General features: G+C 41.1%; 1 protein-coding gene across 1 annotated transcript in view; it reads right to left on the reverse strand.

Moving 5' to 3' along the window:
• Positions 1-11,495: 11,495 nt before the first annotated feature.
• The window catches only part of LOC119655837 (sodium/potassium/calcium exchanger 4-like), a 28,309-nt gene continuing 24,382 nt past the window's right edge, over positions 11,496-15,422 (reverse strand). Inside the window, exon 8 of the mRNA XM_038061943.1 lies at positions 11,496-12,067. Coding sequence (XP_037917871.1) covers positions 11,745-12,067 — 323 coding nt within the window. The 3' untranslated portion in view covers positions 11,496-11,744. The remainder of the gene's footprint in view (positions 12,068-15,422) is intronic.

Raw genomic sequence — 15,422 nt, forward strand, 5'->3', positions numbered from 1 at the left:
GCTAGTCTCTGTGGTGACCAGACTAGGGAATGTAGAAGGAGACTTCAATTATTCACACGTTTCATATGTCTTATAAATTGTGCGTTACTATTGTTCCCGCATCTTAAACCCTAAATGAACAACTCCAAACCAGAAAGTGGACGCTTCAGGTAATGTTTTGTATTATTCTTTTATGGGGAACTTTTGACGCGTGTTTTTCCATTTGACCATACTTAAAAATTTAAAGTATTCGTTCACGTTTGTATAAAATCCAAAATATTGGTACATATCGAAGACATAAGTCCAAAACCAACATTCCCTATTACCGCTTTCTGGTCCTTACATACAAACATATGTATGTACACATCTAAATTGAACATCCAAACCTTCTACATAGGGATATTTCCCCTTTACTTTACTACCGAGCACACTGGCCAGGCCAGGAAGTAGAAGACTTTGTAGTTAGAAATAAACATTACTCGCACTATGAACATGATATGTGTACATATATCCGAATTGAGTTCTACCCACAACTTTTGCGAGTAACTGAGACTGATATAACTGAGTATGTATAACTAAAAAAGCTTTAAAAGCAAAAATAAGATGTTCTCACGCAACCCCCGGTATATATGCACCCTAGGCATCTCAGATTGTTCACTTCGTTGTGGTACTAATGTACGGAGTATAAAGATCTTAGAATGACACATCCACTCCAACTCAGTCGCACGAGTGTCTGAACTAGAGCGGGAGGGCGTGGGGTTCTTATTAAAAACCACCCCGCCCACTACACTCCCAGCCCGCGAAACCACCATTTGAGTTTTACTTTACGAGGTGGGTTTGCTTTAGTCGCTCATGCTTCTCATCCTTCAAGCTTTCCTTGCTGTTTACTTCCTTCTGCAGCTCATCCTGTATTTTTACAATGGCAGAGGAAACCTTAAGCAATTCTCCTTCCACATCAGTAGTGCACGATTCAGATTCTTTCTCACCATAGTGGACCTTGGGCAGTGAAACATACATGCTCTGCATCATCCGTTATGCCACTCCTTACAGGGCAATTCGACGAATTATCCAAACCAAAACGGTGCATATAATGCCTATAGTAACCACGTTGTGACACGAGGGACTGGATAAAGTGGTAGTTGTTGTTGGGAATAAGCCGCGCGTCCACCGGCCCTTCGATTTCTTGTCCCATCTGCGGTGCCAAAGGTCAGGCGACCCTGACTTTGCCGCATTCCTGCGGTTTACCTGCCCCTCATAAGTCTTGCATGGTATAAAACATTCCTGCCTTTTGCTCGTATGTTGACGATTACTCCCGCCACCACCAATACTGCCTCATTTAAAATGATTCTAAAACGGCTACAAACCCTCAGAGCCATAAACAATAAACCGATCAGTCTATTGTAAATGACACTTCCCATCATCTTTCCCTTTGTATCCAACAGCCAGATCCCGGGATATGGGCTTATTGGCCTGGGGTGATCTGCACAGTTTTTTCGTTACTACCCTATAAGCACAACCTCAAGACTTTATGTCAGCATCTTGCACAACTGCTTGAAGCAGTCCGTATTGGTTTTGCGAATCGTTTCTTATAACTTTCGTTGTCCACCCGAACAGCCTGCCGAGTGGGTTGTACATTTTGGAACTCGATTTGCCCTTGTTCTCCATAAAAATAGTCCGGCAGACACCGTGAATGTAATCCTTAGAAACTTTCAAGCAACTCATCTGACTAAAGCAATGCTAACGTATATCAGGTCGACTATAGGCTCGAGGTAGGTTTTCTCTGAAAATGTATGAGGTCCCAACATTCGCGGTAACTACGTCTAGATTCGCGAATGCTTCGAACAGAATACTTTGTCGTTGTCCGGTTGCCGCCTTTTAAGAGTCCACACATTAAAGTCACTTATTATGATTATCGGCTCACGTCCTCTCACTTCCAAAACCAGAGTACTCAACATCTGCTCCTAGTGTAGCACTAGATGAAAAATAACAGTTGTATATGTGAGTTCATTTCACCTTTGCTCTCGACTCCCCCACTGTTTCCCGGAAAACTTGTTTTCCGCAGGCCATTTGTAGCTAATGTGGCTCTCCGCACCACACATCCTATATTGCCTCGATCTGTCATCGGCACTGGTACATTGTTTTGCAATGTATCCAAAGACAAAGCATTTAAAGCACCGTTTCAGTGCCACCTCCCTAAGGCCCCACATAGCCCAGCCTATTCTTACTCTCCTTGCTACTGCTACTGGTGGGCTGATGATTACCATAAGCTTTCTGCAGAATTTTTACAGCTGAATCTGGACACCCAATGAAGTCAAACTCCTTTTCCGAAGCCTTAAGTACCTCATCCTTGATTGTACCCTGATCTATACCCTTGAAGACTATAACGATCTCTAGCCTGTTAGCCCTTATATCGGGTTCCTACTTTAAAAACTTTCCGATTTGACTCAAGGATTTTCCTCCATTTCAACCTTGGATTTCTTTATCTTCAAAATAAGGTTTCCGTTTATTACGGCTGAAGTTTTCTCCTACATTGTTGAATTCTAAATATCTTTCTCCTCAAAACCACTGCGTATGATCCTTCACCTCGTTTGCAGATGATAATAGCCTCTAGTCGTATTCTCCTATTTATTTAACGAGGTGGAAATCTGGCCTGTGTGTGATTTTTACACATTAAAGGCAAAACACAGCCCCAGGGCTGTTTTTCTGTATACCCTACTCAATTTATGCGCGTTACATAAAACATGCAGCCCTGGTTCCCAAACTGGGACTATATATAGCAAGATGGAACTCATCATCAAAGCTATAAACCGACTGGAAGTATGCTGCAGCGCTCCTACATTTGGCATCATTGTTGCTTGAACGTTTTTCACACCTACACTCTACTTGCTGCAATTCTAATGTGAGCGTAATATCTCTTACGACACTTTATGATGAGGACCGCTTCCGTCTTTTCCTCCACAAGTATCAGTCCAGCACTCTCTAACCAAATCTTTGTCATCTTTATAACCCACCCCCACCAACCATAGCCATGGTGATTTTTCACAGCAGTGGTGGCAGTGCGAAGACCCCTAGGACACAGGAAGCCTTAGGAAGTAGTACCTACTTTTGTCGCTTCCTGTGGGAAATATCCCCTTGGATATGTACACTCCGAACAACTCAGTAAACATATCCGGTTTGAGTTTCACGGGGAGCGTAAAGGCTCTATTCGGACTTCTGGTCGAGCCCGGAGCTTTGTTTTCGTCTATTCTGCTATAGATCTCAACATTTCGTCTACGTAAATTGCCGCCAAATTCAGAAATCCCTGGAACATGTCAGCGCCCACTCTAGCCGGGGGTTCTGAATTATGAAGAAGGTAGAGCACGTGACCTGTGGAGATGAGCGGTGTCTGAATCGTCCCATGATGCTTCTATAGTCGCTCCCCATTGGTTTGTATCCCTCTCCGCGCAGAGTTCCCCCCTTTCTCGGCTATATGGCCAACTTAATGTTTTAGTGGACTTCCTTATATATGCCCTTTTTGCACCTAATCGATTCTACTTACCGTTCTCTGGATGAATACTGGCCGGCTCACTATTCCACCAGCAGTTGGTCTTCTACTAGGGAATATACATCTCCTAGACATGGTTGCGTCACGTGACATCCCACTGATTGTGCGACGTGGAAAATTTTCCCAATGAGGCCACCAGCCTCAAAAGGTTGGGTTAGCCACGCTTCTATGAAGGTTTACTTTTCCAATGCTTTTATAGACCATGCTGGACATATTAAGCAAGAGTGCAGGGCTGCCAAATTTCAGGTCTACCATTGAAGTGGACCCCCTTTCTGAAGGATTTAAACGTTAACTTCGCTGGCCTGAACTAGTACATCTAACTATGCAAAAGCCTGTAATAAATTTGGGCCTTTTGCATTGCACTCTCTGCTTACCCATCTGAGCTCCACGCATTAAGATCAACGGCAATCACATTTGCACTTCGCCCACTCTAAAATGCCTTCAAATACAGACAATGTGAGTGCTTATCGACGCCCATCGCAAAGCCATCGGCCGACATTGTATAGCTTGCCTGCCGCATGCCTATAATGTCGCTCTATTGGTTGAATCTATGACCCGTTCGCTATCGTAACGGTTTCTGTATGGTTGAAAGCCAATGAATTTCAATCAACGCTTCCATAACTTCCAAGCAATTATGAATTCCGGCAATATGACCATTCTACCTATACATTCTGCATTGCTAGAGCATTCCTTCGCAAGGTGTCCAAATATGAGACACTTGAAGCAGCTCTTTAATGAAAGCTCTCTCTGGCGGGATGCGTTTTAAGTATTTAACATTACTTATATTTATTATAATATTTAAGTTAACATTTATTATTAAATTAGTTATACATGTTATTTGACCTAATCTTAGTCAGCGGACTCAACTTCCGTTTTCCTATTTTTAATTCAAAAGACTTCAGTATTTATTCATATATTCGAACTTAATATTACAAATCAGAGACATTTACGAAAAACATAATTACTGCATTAGATTAATTTTTTGTGTGTCTACTACGTTTTAGACAACAACTCATGGCACATTTTTCTGCGATCTTCCACTCCCGTGGCGTGCTACGCAAAGTGGATAGATCCGCGCCATCTATTCGCTCGCACTCGCAACATTCGAAATAAATTTCGAATGCTGCGAATCCTGCCGCGCCACATCACTCCGCCCCCAGATGAAACCTAGGGGTTTCGGCGACTGATCCCCGAACTTCGTTCGCCGTTAATCCACAAAGCGGACACGACGTTGCTTCGGGGCGCACGCGGGTTTCAGCCTGGACAAAGAGACCGCCTTTTTGTGACTACCGATCTCGAGCTGGAAGAAATGTTCTGGTTGCGGCGACTGTGGACGGCAGCGGTGGCGGCGACGGGGACAGCCGTTTGCTGCTGTTGTTGATCGTTGTGACAATGATGACTAGTCCGGTGCGTGAAAGGTGTTGTGCAGGAGGGCGTGCGTACGGGAAGTCGCGTGAAAATCTACTTCTGGAGAGGGTCCGACGTGTGTCGCGCAGTACACTGTGTAGAGAAGGTTTTCTCGCGTTTTTTCTTGCCTCTGCTCCGACTCGGGATGTGGAGATGCGACACGTTTTCGTGATGTTTACAACGGCACTCCACACTCAACTGTAGATGCGAACGCGTGAAAATCACTTGCCGTACGGTCTACTGATGTTTTTGATAGATTTCTCGGTGTTTGGAAGTTCTATTTCTGCCGTGTTGCTCGGACGAATTTTGTCGTCAATAGAACTTCACCAATGGCGGCGATGGCGGATAATTTGTCGTTTTTTAAATATCGGGGTCACCAATTAAGTATTTAACATTACTTATATTTATTATAATATTTAAGTTAACATTTATTATTAAATTAGTTATACATGTTATTTGACCTAATCTTAGTCAGCGGACTCAACTTCCGTTTTCCTATTTTTAATTCAAAAGACTTCAGTATTTATTCATATATTCGAACTTAATATTACAAATCAGAGACATTTACGAAAAACATAATTACTGCATTAGATTAATTTTTTGTGTGTCTACTACGTTTTAGACAACAACTCATGGCACACTTTTCTGCGATCTTCCACTCCCGTGGCGTGCTACGCAAAGTGGATAGATCCGCGCCATCTATTCGCTCGCACTCGCAACATTCGAAATAAATTTCGAATGCTGCGAATCCTGCCGCGCCACACGTTATTCGAATCTAACTTTTCCAGTTGACAATTTAATTTTTTTTTTTAACGTAGTGCAAGTTTCTTCTCTGGATGTTACTTCGTCGAGATCGCTATACTGTACATATATCTTATTTTTTGGGCCCGTAATTCGACATTCTGGATATTTTCAACTCAAGCAGGGGATCGCCTTTCTGAGTCCTTCGGATCTTGCTGAGATTTTAAGAGAATCAATGGCTTCTTGATAAACTCGTGTGTATTTTCTATAAGCCTCAGCCGGATTTCTTCTTTAAATACTCTTCCACCCTTAGCATTTAATGTGCTTTCCTGGCTTTCTTTTCAACGAATTGAGGACTAGAAACTGTTGGCTAAAGTACGCTTTTTTTTCCAAATAAGACTATATAATTTTTCTTTTTCACAATTGTTATTACCCGTTTTAGCCTCTTTCACTGAACACTAAATGTAGTTTTGACGTCAGCCCATGATGAAAACAATTCGGGAAACCAGAAGCTATTATAGATGCTTCATATATGAAAAGTTGTTGGTTCTTGTTAGGAATTCAAATTCAATGTGCGTTTTCTTATTCGTACACAGTAAAAAAATCAATGTATGTATTTCTCGATATATATCCAAAATCAAAGATAAATTGTGTATGTATGTAAACATTGAAGGTAATTGCTATGAGCATCCTAAATAAAAGAAACTTACATATTATCGCTTCCTGGCGCATTCTTACATAGGCATATATGTAAGCATCTAGATTGATCGTACGCATCTGAAAAGTCAATATCACTCGCACTGAAAATATACATATATATATGTATATATTTGAATTAGATACTACACACAACTTTCCTTTCCATATACATATGTATAATATATGTTTATCTCGTCTCGAAAAACTGAGGCTGGCATACATATAACTACTAGAGTTTAAAAGAAAGTTAAAATAAAATATTCCCAGACGCCCCACAAATATCTATAAATATTTACATATATTTTTGGCCAGCATAACTTTCTTTTTTCAAAACTCAATAAAAACTATTGTATGCATCGGAAAATATTTATTTTTTTTTTATAATGTAGGTACATGTCTAAAGTTTTTATTTACATTGTTTTGAAGATCAAATCTGTTAGGTGACGTCCCTATTCTCCATACATTGCGTAAACCGATTTCTGGCGTTTGTCATGACTCTTGTTAGCATAGCAGGTGTTATGTTGGCAATTTCTTCTTGGATGTTGGTCTTCAAATCTTGTAGGGTTCTGGGACAGTTCACATAAACACAGGATTTCAAAAAACCCCATAGAAAAAAATCACAAGGGGACAGATCGGGAGAGCGTGCCGGCCATTCGAAATCTCCTCTAATTGAAATAAGGCGCTCTGGAAAGTGTTCCCTCAAAACAGCCATCGATGCTCTTGAAGTACGTGCTGTTGCACCGTCTTGTTGGAGCCAAGTGTCCCCCAAATCCAAATTTTCTAGCCGTGGGAAAAAAAATTCTGTAGCATGTTTACATACCGGTCCGAATTCACTGTCACCGTAACCTCATTTTCCTGAAAAAACCAGGGACCAATAATTCCAGCTGAGGAAATTGCACCCCACACTGTGACTTTGGGTGAATGCAAAGACTTTTGATGCAATTCTCGAGGGTTGGTGTCAGCCCAGTAGCGCATGTTTTGTTTGTTAACCGACCCACACAAATGAAAATGGGCTTCATCGCTAAAAAAACAATAGCACCCTCGGGAACGACATCAAGAAGAAGCTCACACGCGTTCATCCGAGAATTGAAGTCACGTCGCCATCTTATAGGGATGAAAATGAAGATCATCACGAAGAATTCTTCTCACAGAACGATCGGATAGTGCAAGAGCAGATGCGTGTTTGCGCGCAGAACGCCGTGGCGATCGCAACATTGACGCTCTCACTGCTTCAATGTTCTCAGGTGATCTAACGGGCCGAGGGACTCCAGTTCTTCCTTTTGTCGCACTTGCAGTTTGTCTGAATGTAGTGACCCATGCAACAATTGATTTGCGGTCTGGGACGGGAGCTAACGGGGCTAAATTAAAGCGATTCCGAAATGCACGCTGTGTTGCAATAACTGAACATCCGCTTGAAAAGTAAACCTCAACAGCAAAGGCACGCTCCTCACTATTCCAACGCATGATGGCGACTGAACCGTGTCGGGACAAAACTTTACAGTATCCCCTCTTGAACGAGACCACTAGCGCTCCACTATGACATCAACTAACTGAGTGGCGCGCATTTTAAAAAAGGAAGTTATGCTGCCGCACCCTGTACATTTTGGGTTCTAATTCCGTCATCTTCTAACTAATTTGAAAAGGCTATTTCTGAAAAGTATTAATTGAACCTTAAGGTAGTGAATCCCACACAATAATACGCCAAAAAAAAGCACCTCCTTTTCATATGTATGGGAAGTACAGTAAGTTCAGCCATTTCCTAGTAATTTAGATGTGACAAACAGGTAGACAGACAGACGTATAAACAGAATGTCGCCCTGAAAGGGCATTCAAGATAGCGCCTTGTCCAAATTTATCCAAAACTGATTCTCATTCCGAAGCCAAGTGACCGATTGGATGATCCTCTTCAAATAGATCGATATGTTTCGTCAACATCATTGACAAACTATTTGAACGAGTAATTTGCTACTGCGGAAAGAAAGAAGGTCTTTTTGACAAGCAATTCGGTTTTCGTAAGGGGAGATAAATCGGCAATGCAATCAACATTGTGACTGGCCTGGCTCGGGCTGGAATACAAGATGGTAAAGGCTGCGCAGTGGTGAATCTCGACGTAAAAAGTACGTTCTACAAGTGGACTAAAGTCGTAAAAGTCCTAACTACAGACGCCGAAATACATTGTTGAATTTCTTTTTTGGAGAAGACTGTACTCGACAATGGACTGATTTTATTTCCGATAACCCGCGGGATCTCCCTTACAGTGATTATTTATGTACCATTGAGTGTTTATGCTACGCCTTTCTAACAGCGTGACGACCATTGGCTTTGCGGAAGATATCGGGTGGTTGCAAAACGCCTAGACGAGATCAAGCTGTACGCCAATGAAGCGGCCTATCACTTGTTGAACATAAAACGGAAGTAGTGCTAACCACCAAGAGAAGAAAGGACACAGCCGTGAAGACTAGAGTTGGCGGACAAATAACTTACTCCCAATCATCGATTAAAGGCTTGACATTGATGATTCACAAAACACTCAACTTCAAAAAACGCATTAAGTGCGCAACAGCTAAAGCATCTTTCATCGCTGTAACGATCTCGAGGGTACTACACATTGGCGAGCCCAGAAAAGGTCTACTTCTCCTTATTTCAAAGACAGTTAGTTCCTTGCTAGTCTACGAAGCTCCAGTTTGGGCAACTGTTCTAAAAAACAAATTAGAGGAATTAGTAGGAATGACATATTGATTAAGTGTACTCCAAGAATACACAACTAGATTGGAGGCGGTCGCAAACAGACGTTTAACGCCTCATCATATTGTGGAGTTCATGCTGATGTCAACGGAAGCCTGAAACCAAACTGTAAAGGAGCTGAAAATTATTCAACAACTTAGGCAGGAGGAATTGCGAAGAAAACAAAAAAAGGAAGAGAGTCATAATGAACTACAGTTAAGGACTGATCCAGTCCCGTGATGCAATGCTTTATAGCAGTCCCGTGGAGACAGTGGAAGGAGAAGGAAGTGGTTTTAGTGAGTAAGTCGCTGCTGACAAGTGTGAAATGGTGTTTCGGTTTCAATTCGAGATCTATTAGGTACCTAATTGTATAGCAAGTTTCTTAGGTTTCAATACAGTTCAAATTCGCGTGCAAAGCACAAAAAGTAATCAAGGCTTTCACGTACAATTCAGTTCCGGTTTTGACTTCACAGAGAGTGGGTTTTAATTATAAGTTGTCAAAGGCTATCCCCTTTTATCTGGGTAAAATGAGCGGTTTACCGTCAAACGATTTCATTCGGTTTTGTTCGTTTTCGGTCACAACCTATGGTCCGGTTGCGTGAAACAAGTCTAAGAATCTCAGGGGACCGCATGGCAGGAACCAGCAGTAAGTTTCTGAACCTTTTCACCTTCAAACGATGAAATAGAGAGACAAATAAGCGGACGGACAGACAAATATGAATCGATTTTAATGTGGTTTAGTTTTAAACAAAACCTTAAAAAGCTAGTGCAAAGATGGACCTAGTAGAGAGGTCACCATACTACTCAGTTTTGATGAATGCATTGTTCTTCACTATAAAAAGCTAATGAAGAAAAACACCAAAATAATATTCTCTAATCTTCGGTCTTCTTTCCATGGAAGTTTAATGGAATTATTTAATTAAGCCTTAGGTACCGAAACTAATCCTAATCCGTAATATCGTCATAAGGTAATGGGTCACGCGGGTTACGTCACAGGATCAACGAACAGGTTCTCAGAACATCGCTACAAAATCAACATAATGTTCCCAGAGTATCTGCACATAGATACTGAATTTTGCATCATCAAAACAACACTCAAATCATCCCATAACATCATCATCATGTTCCCACAGTATCTCCACATAGATATGTTACCAAATTCTGCATCATCAAAACAGCACTTGGATCATCTCTCAACATTATCTCTCAAAAATTAATAATTAATCCTCACCCCAAATGAATTATCAGAAATCCATTCAACTCTTCAAAAAAAAAAAGGATCATTCCTAATTCACTTTGATAACTGTGAAATAGCTATCAACGAGGTAACATATAGTAACGAAGCCAACGTATTCTGAGATGAAATTCATGTTTACCCATCCATATTCAACAAAAGAAATGAGACAACATTTAATGACAGTATAGAATTCCAAAAATTAAAGACATTTCAATTTAGGCAGGAAAAGATAACTGAATTTTTAGATACTTACCCATATGTTCAACAATTTCATCATGCCATAGCCAACATCCTTGTGTCAATTACAATCATAATCGAAGTTATTTACAAGCTATACCGGAAATATAAACACCCCGTTCAATTGCCGACGATATCAACGCCAACTCCGACCAACGACCCAACCAACGTAAAGTTCGTTTGTCCGTCGTTCGCAGTTAAAGGAGGAGGAGTTACGTCACAGGACCAACCAGCAGGTTTTCAGAACATAGCTACAGCATCAACCTAATGTTCCCACAGTATCTGCGCATAGATACTGAATTCTGCATCATCAAAACAGCGCTTGGATCATCTCGCAACATTAAACTCCAGATAAAAGAATATCATCTCCCAAAACACTAAACTCCAGAAGATCAATTTAAATATCTTTTGTTGTGTTTGTTAGAACATAATCAAACCAAAACATATCACATTGCAAAAATTCAAATGTTCATGTCTTTTCTTTGGATAATAATTTTGTTTTGATCATAGCAAATGTGTTACTTCAGTCAAATATTAGATACCAATAAAGGAAGTTAAGAAAGAATAATTATCTTTCAATAAAATCTTTGGACAATTGATCCTCCATCCAAGAGAAAAAACTGGGTGGAAAACATGGGAACGGAACGGTACAGCACCACGCCAAGTAAGTTCAAATAATTAGTTTGTTTTTCCCTACAAAGTAGAAAATATCCAGTAAAAGTTTCAACGAAAATGCAGCATATTTCGTTTTTTAAAACTCGTTCTATTTATAAGAATATGGTTGAAAGTGCTATTTATCATATTTTTTAAACTGTAGTTCTTCGCCAGTCTTAAAGAGAGAGAGCCCAGATTAAAAATTTCAATGAGAAAGGAATAATAGGGGAGCTACAAAATGTTCACTGTTTCTTCACCAATAAAAAAAAGAACTTAACCAAATTCATCTTTATTGCAAAACGCTTATCATTTGACTTGTCAAGGACACTTGCTCAGAAAAGACAAATTTTATTCTTATAAGAAAATCCCTAAAATTAAAAATTTATTCGGCAGCATAAAAATATAACATGAGTAGTGAATAAGTAAAACATTATAAAAATAAATAGTGAATGCATCTAAACGCTACTAAATATAAAGAATGAGTATAATTTGCTGTAACTGCCACTAAATCGTCTCATATTGCTAGCATCCCTCATCCGAAGGGAAGATCACATCCATTTCAATCAACACTTGCAGCGAAATGTACACAAAATATGCAACTAAAAGGGCAAGTCCAGTGGTTCTTCGTAGACGAAATCCAGAAATAGCGAAAATTGCAAAAAGCGTCACCGTTGAGAGGATGAGGATGCCAATAACGTATTCAATACTGTCAGTGCTAATGTAAATGACGGGTATCCCCTTCTGCATATTCATAATGCTTTTAATGAACCATGGCATGCCAAGGGAGAACACGATTGCTAGAGTATTAGCGCCCAAAGCATTTGAGATGCCGATACCGCTTTCACCTGAAAAAAATAAAGATACACTACATTGGCCATAATTTTATAGTGCATGTTTAAATTTAAGAAATCGTGGGACTGCGGCAGGAAAATGGATTAGAAAGTCGAGTAGACAAATATGTGCGGTGTTCCTACAATATTATGATAATGTGGAAATTTCAAAAGTTGTCTGGATTTACATAGGCGAAAAAACAAAACAAATAAACTTTTTGTACGTAATTCGTAGTGTATCTGTTTTTAATGTGTAAAATCCTGACATATCAACATATATATGATGTTTTAGAATGCCGTTAATTCACGCAGAAGAGAAAATGCTTATCTACTCTAATTTTGCTAATAATGGTCGAATTTTCAGCGAACTTTCCAATATTGAGTTTTATTACAGCCTACATTAAAACAAAATTATTTACTTCAAGAACAAACAAAGGGGGTTCCAGCTATATTAGAAATATTAAAATGTAATAATGCACAATTCTCAACGTTATTTGAGCTAATATCGAGACCAGATATTTTTGGAGGCTTAAATGTGATATAGGTTACGCTATTTTTTACATTTTACAGTGCAAAAGGGATGTCAAAAACCTACAAAATAAAGGAGAACAAGGGCGGGATAACATGTGTACTGCTGGAACTGGCAAATGTCCTGCGGAGTTACCTAAAAAATATTAGGACCTGGGTATTTAAGTATCAAACTTTCATCTTCGCTAGAATAAAAGGATACCAACGACAGGTCGTAAGGGAGACCGTACAAAATGTTGAAGCTCCCAAAAAATTTAAACACACATAAAACTTTGTACCTACGCAAATAAAATTAATTCTAAACAAATATTCCAGCGTCGATGTCAGCCTCATTATACCGGAATTTGAGAATGTGCTTTATAGCTTAATTTTAAAAGCAGGAAGCAAAGTCAGCGTATCAATGCGTGCACCGCCGAAGGGATAAGTAATGAAAAAATGCAAGGCGGTGTAGTTTATTATAAGTTTTTGTTCAATTGGATATGATTTTCGTCAGAGAAAGAATTGTATACACCCAGTCGTAGATCTTCCCTTTCTTGCTAAAAATTACGCAGAATGTATTTCCTTTGCAAACCGAGCTACTAACTGCATCCAAAGAGCTCAGGGGCCGTCAGGGATCCTTAACAGGTCGCTTACGATACGGGAAGTGGCGTCCTCACCCCCTAGCTTGCAATATATCTGCGTCCTACGCCCGTGGTGAAAAAAATAACTGCTAATAACCGAAATAATGATGTGAGCCTAGCTCTCCCAAGGTGATAGTTGTTCTGTATATAATAGGCTAGCCCCTTCGGGACCCTGGTCTGGTAGTATGCGTCGAACCGATATTAGTAGGCCACGTTGCCCTGAGCGAACGCTAATGCGAATGTGAGTTTCAGGATCAGCTGAGCGTAGGTCAGGCCTCAGCGATTTAGGGGGCTTTACCCGGCGGATATACCCGTTCCTATCTATTTCAGCTCGCCCCGGAAAATGAGGTGACTGCATTTGTACGCAGCACGAAAATGCATTACTCGTCGCAGCGCCCACCGAAAGATGCACCACCCGACGAAACGGCATGACGCGCAAGCAAATAAAAAAACTTGCAAAGTAATGCGGCACCTAACACGGAGATGGCAAGACAGTACCACGAAGTGTTTCTGATGCGGAAAAAGGCACAATAGAAACTGCTAAAACTGACTAGCTAGACTAAGCTTCGAATATAAGCCGAGTGGGAGCGCAGTCGACTGTTCTTGCGAAAGCAAAAGAGGATAAATGAGCAGCAGTTGCAAAGCGTAGACGGTCTGCGAAGTTCCTCCAGAAAATATTAACAAAAGAGTGAAAAAGGGCTGTTAGAGCTGGAGTAGCTCTTGTGTCGAATTTTGTAATAGAGAACATGCGCAAAAAGCAAAAGCAACTACGCACTCTGCTGAGAAAAGCACAAGCGCCAAACGGATCTCAGATAGTCCGGTGCAGAGCGACACTTTGGTACACTCCAAGGCTAAAAAAAGAAGGCGAAAAGGGACAAATGCCGTGTCATCAGAAAAACCTCTACTAAAATTAAGGCGGACACGGCAGTTGGAGCGCCAAAAGAAAAGGTAACTTTTGCAGAAGTCCTCATATCCGTTATAGGATCAAGCCCAAAAATAGCGGAGTGAAGTGTGTTCCATTCGGAAAACGAAGGGTGGGGAGTACTCGTCGAATTAGACCCGACGACAACAGATAAAAGTACCTTCTGTAAAGCAATCAAGGGGTTACTGCGAGGGAAAACTTTGGTTTCTAGTCTAGAGCCCACGTGCTTTTTGGAAATCCAAGATTTTACTGCCTCACAGAAAATAATGAAGAGGAAGAGGCCATCAAGCGCGAATATCCGGAAGTAACAAATGTCCAGTTTAGTACCACCTCTGCGAACTCCTGAGGTCAGTGAAGCCCATGGTGTTTTACGTAGGCACCTGTCGTGAGACTTAATCCTACGGTCCTCTTCAGACACGGATTAATTTTGTCACCACAATCCGAGCCCCGCTGAGACAAGCAACAACGGTACCAGTCTATACCAAGTGCATGGCTTAGCATTCATACTGGTGGATGCAAGAACTACCTAAATTTCTACCGAACTATGGAGTACGGCAGCCGTGTTGATACGCAACACCACGTCGAGGCCCGAAGGTCTCTTCTCGCTTGAGCATAACCACAACCACCATGAAACTCCCACTAGGGGGGCCAACCGCAAATAACCGAGCTGTCCTCACATATAACAGGAGTTCACCCGAAGTATGTGAGTCCAGGGGCTTCCCCGGTTCCCATGGTACCAGTATACCCCTGGTAAGGTTTCGTGACCAATTTGCCACTTCAGATGAGTCCCCGTGCAGACTCGGGTCTGATCGCCCTAATTAGGCCTTTGGAGCATTCGCCTACTGAATCACGGCCGGCAAACCAAAGTGATTACAGCGTCTCCCGGTGCCACCACTATGGAGGTTCTCCTCGGCCACTTGGTTTTGGTTTGGCCGATAGGGTTGCCGCCCCATCTTCCTCGTCACCACCTCTGAGCACCACTCCTGAGGTCAGAAAGAAACTCGCAAGCAATACGTACAGAAGCAAATTTAGTGAGAATATATGATCTGTGTGCCCTTTTAGATGCAGTGAGTGGCGCCATTTTGTATTAAGTTTGAAGGGGGGCTCCCCATACATGCGAAAGAGAGTGTATTTTTTTTCATCGAATATGGTCATGTGGAGTATCAAATGAAAGGGGTTCAATAGTACTTTCCGAAACTTATTGATTTTGGGTAAAATATAAGGGAGATAGGGCTCAAAATGTGAAAGTGAAACAGGTCTCGTGCTCAGAACCTATCCAACAGAAGAATCTGAAGAAATC

The sequence above is a fragment of the Hermetia illucens genome, chromosome 4, assembly GCF_905115235.1.
Source record: "Hermetia illucens chromosome 4, iHerIll2.2.curated.20191125, whole genome shotgun sequence".
Lineage (NCBI taxonomy): Eukaryota > Metazoa > Arthropoda > Insecta > Diptera > Stratiomyidae > Hermetia > Hermetia illucens.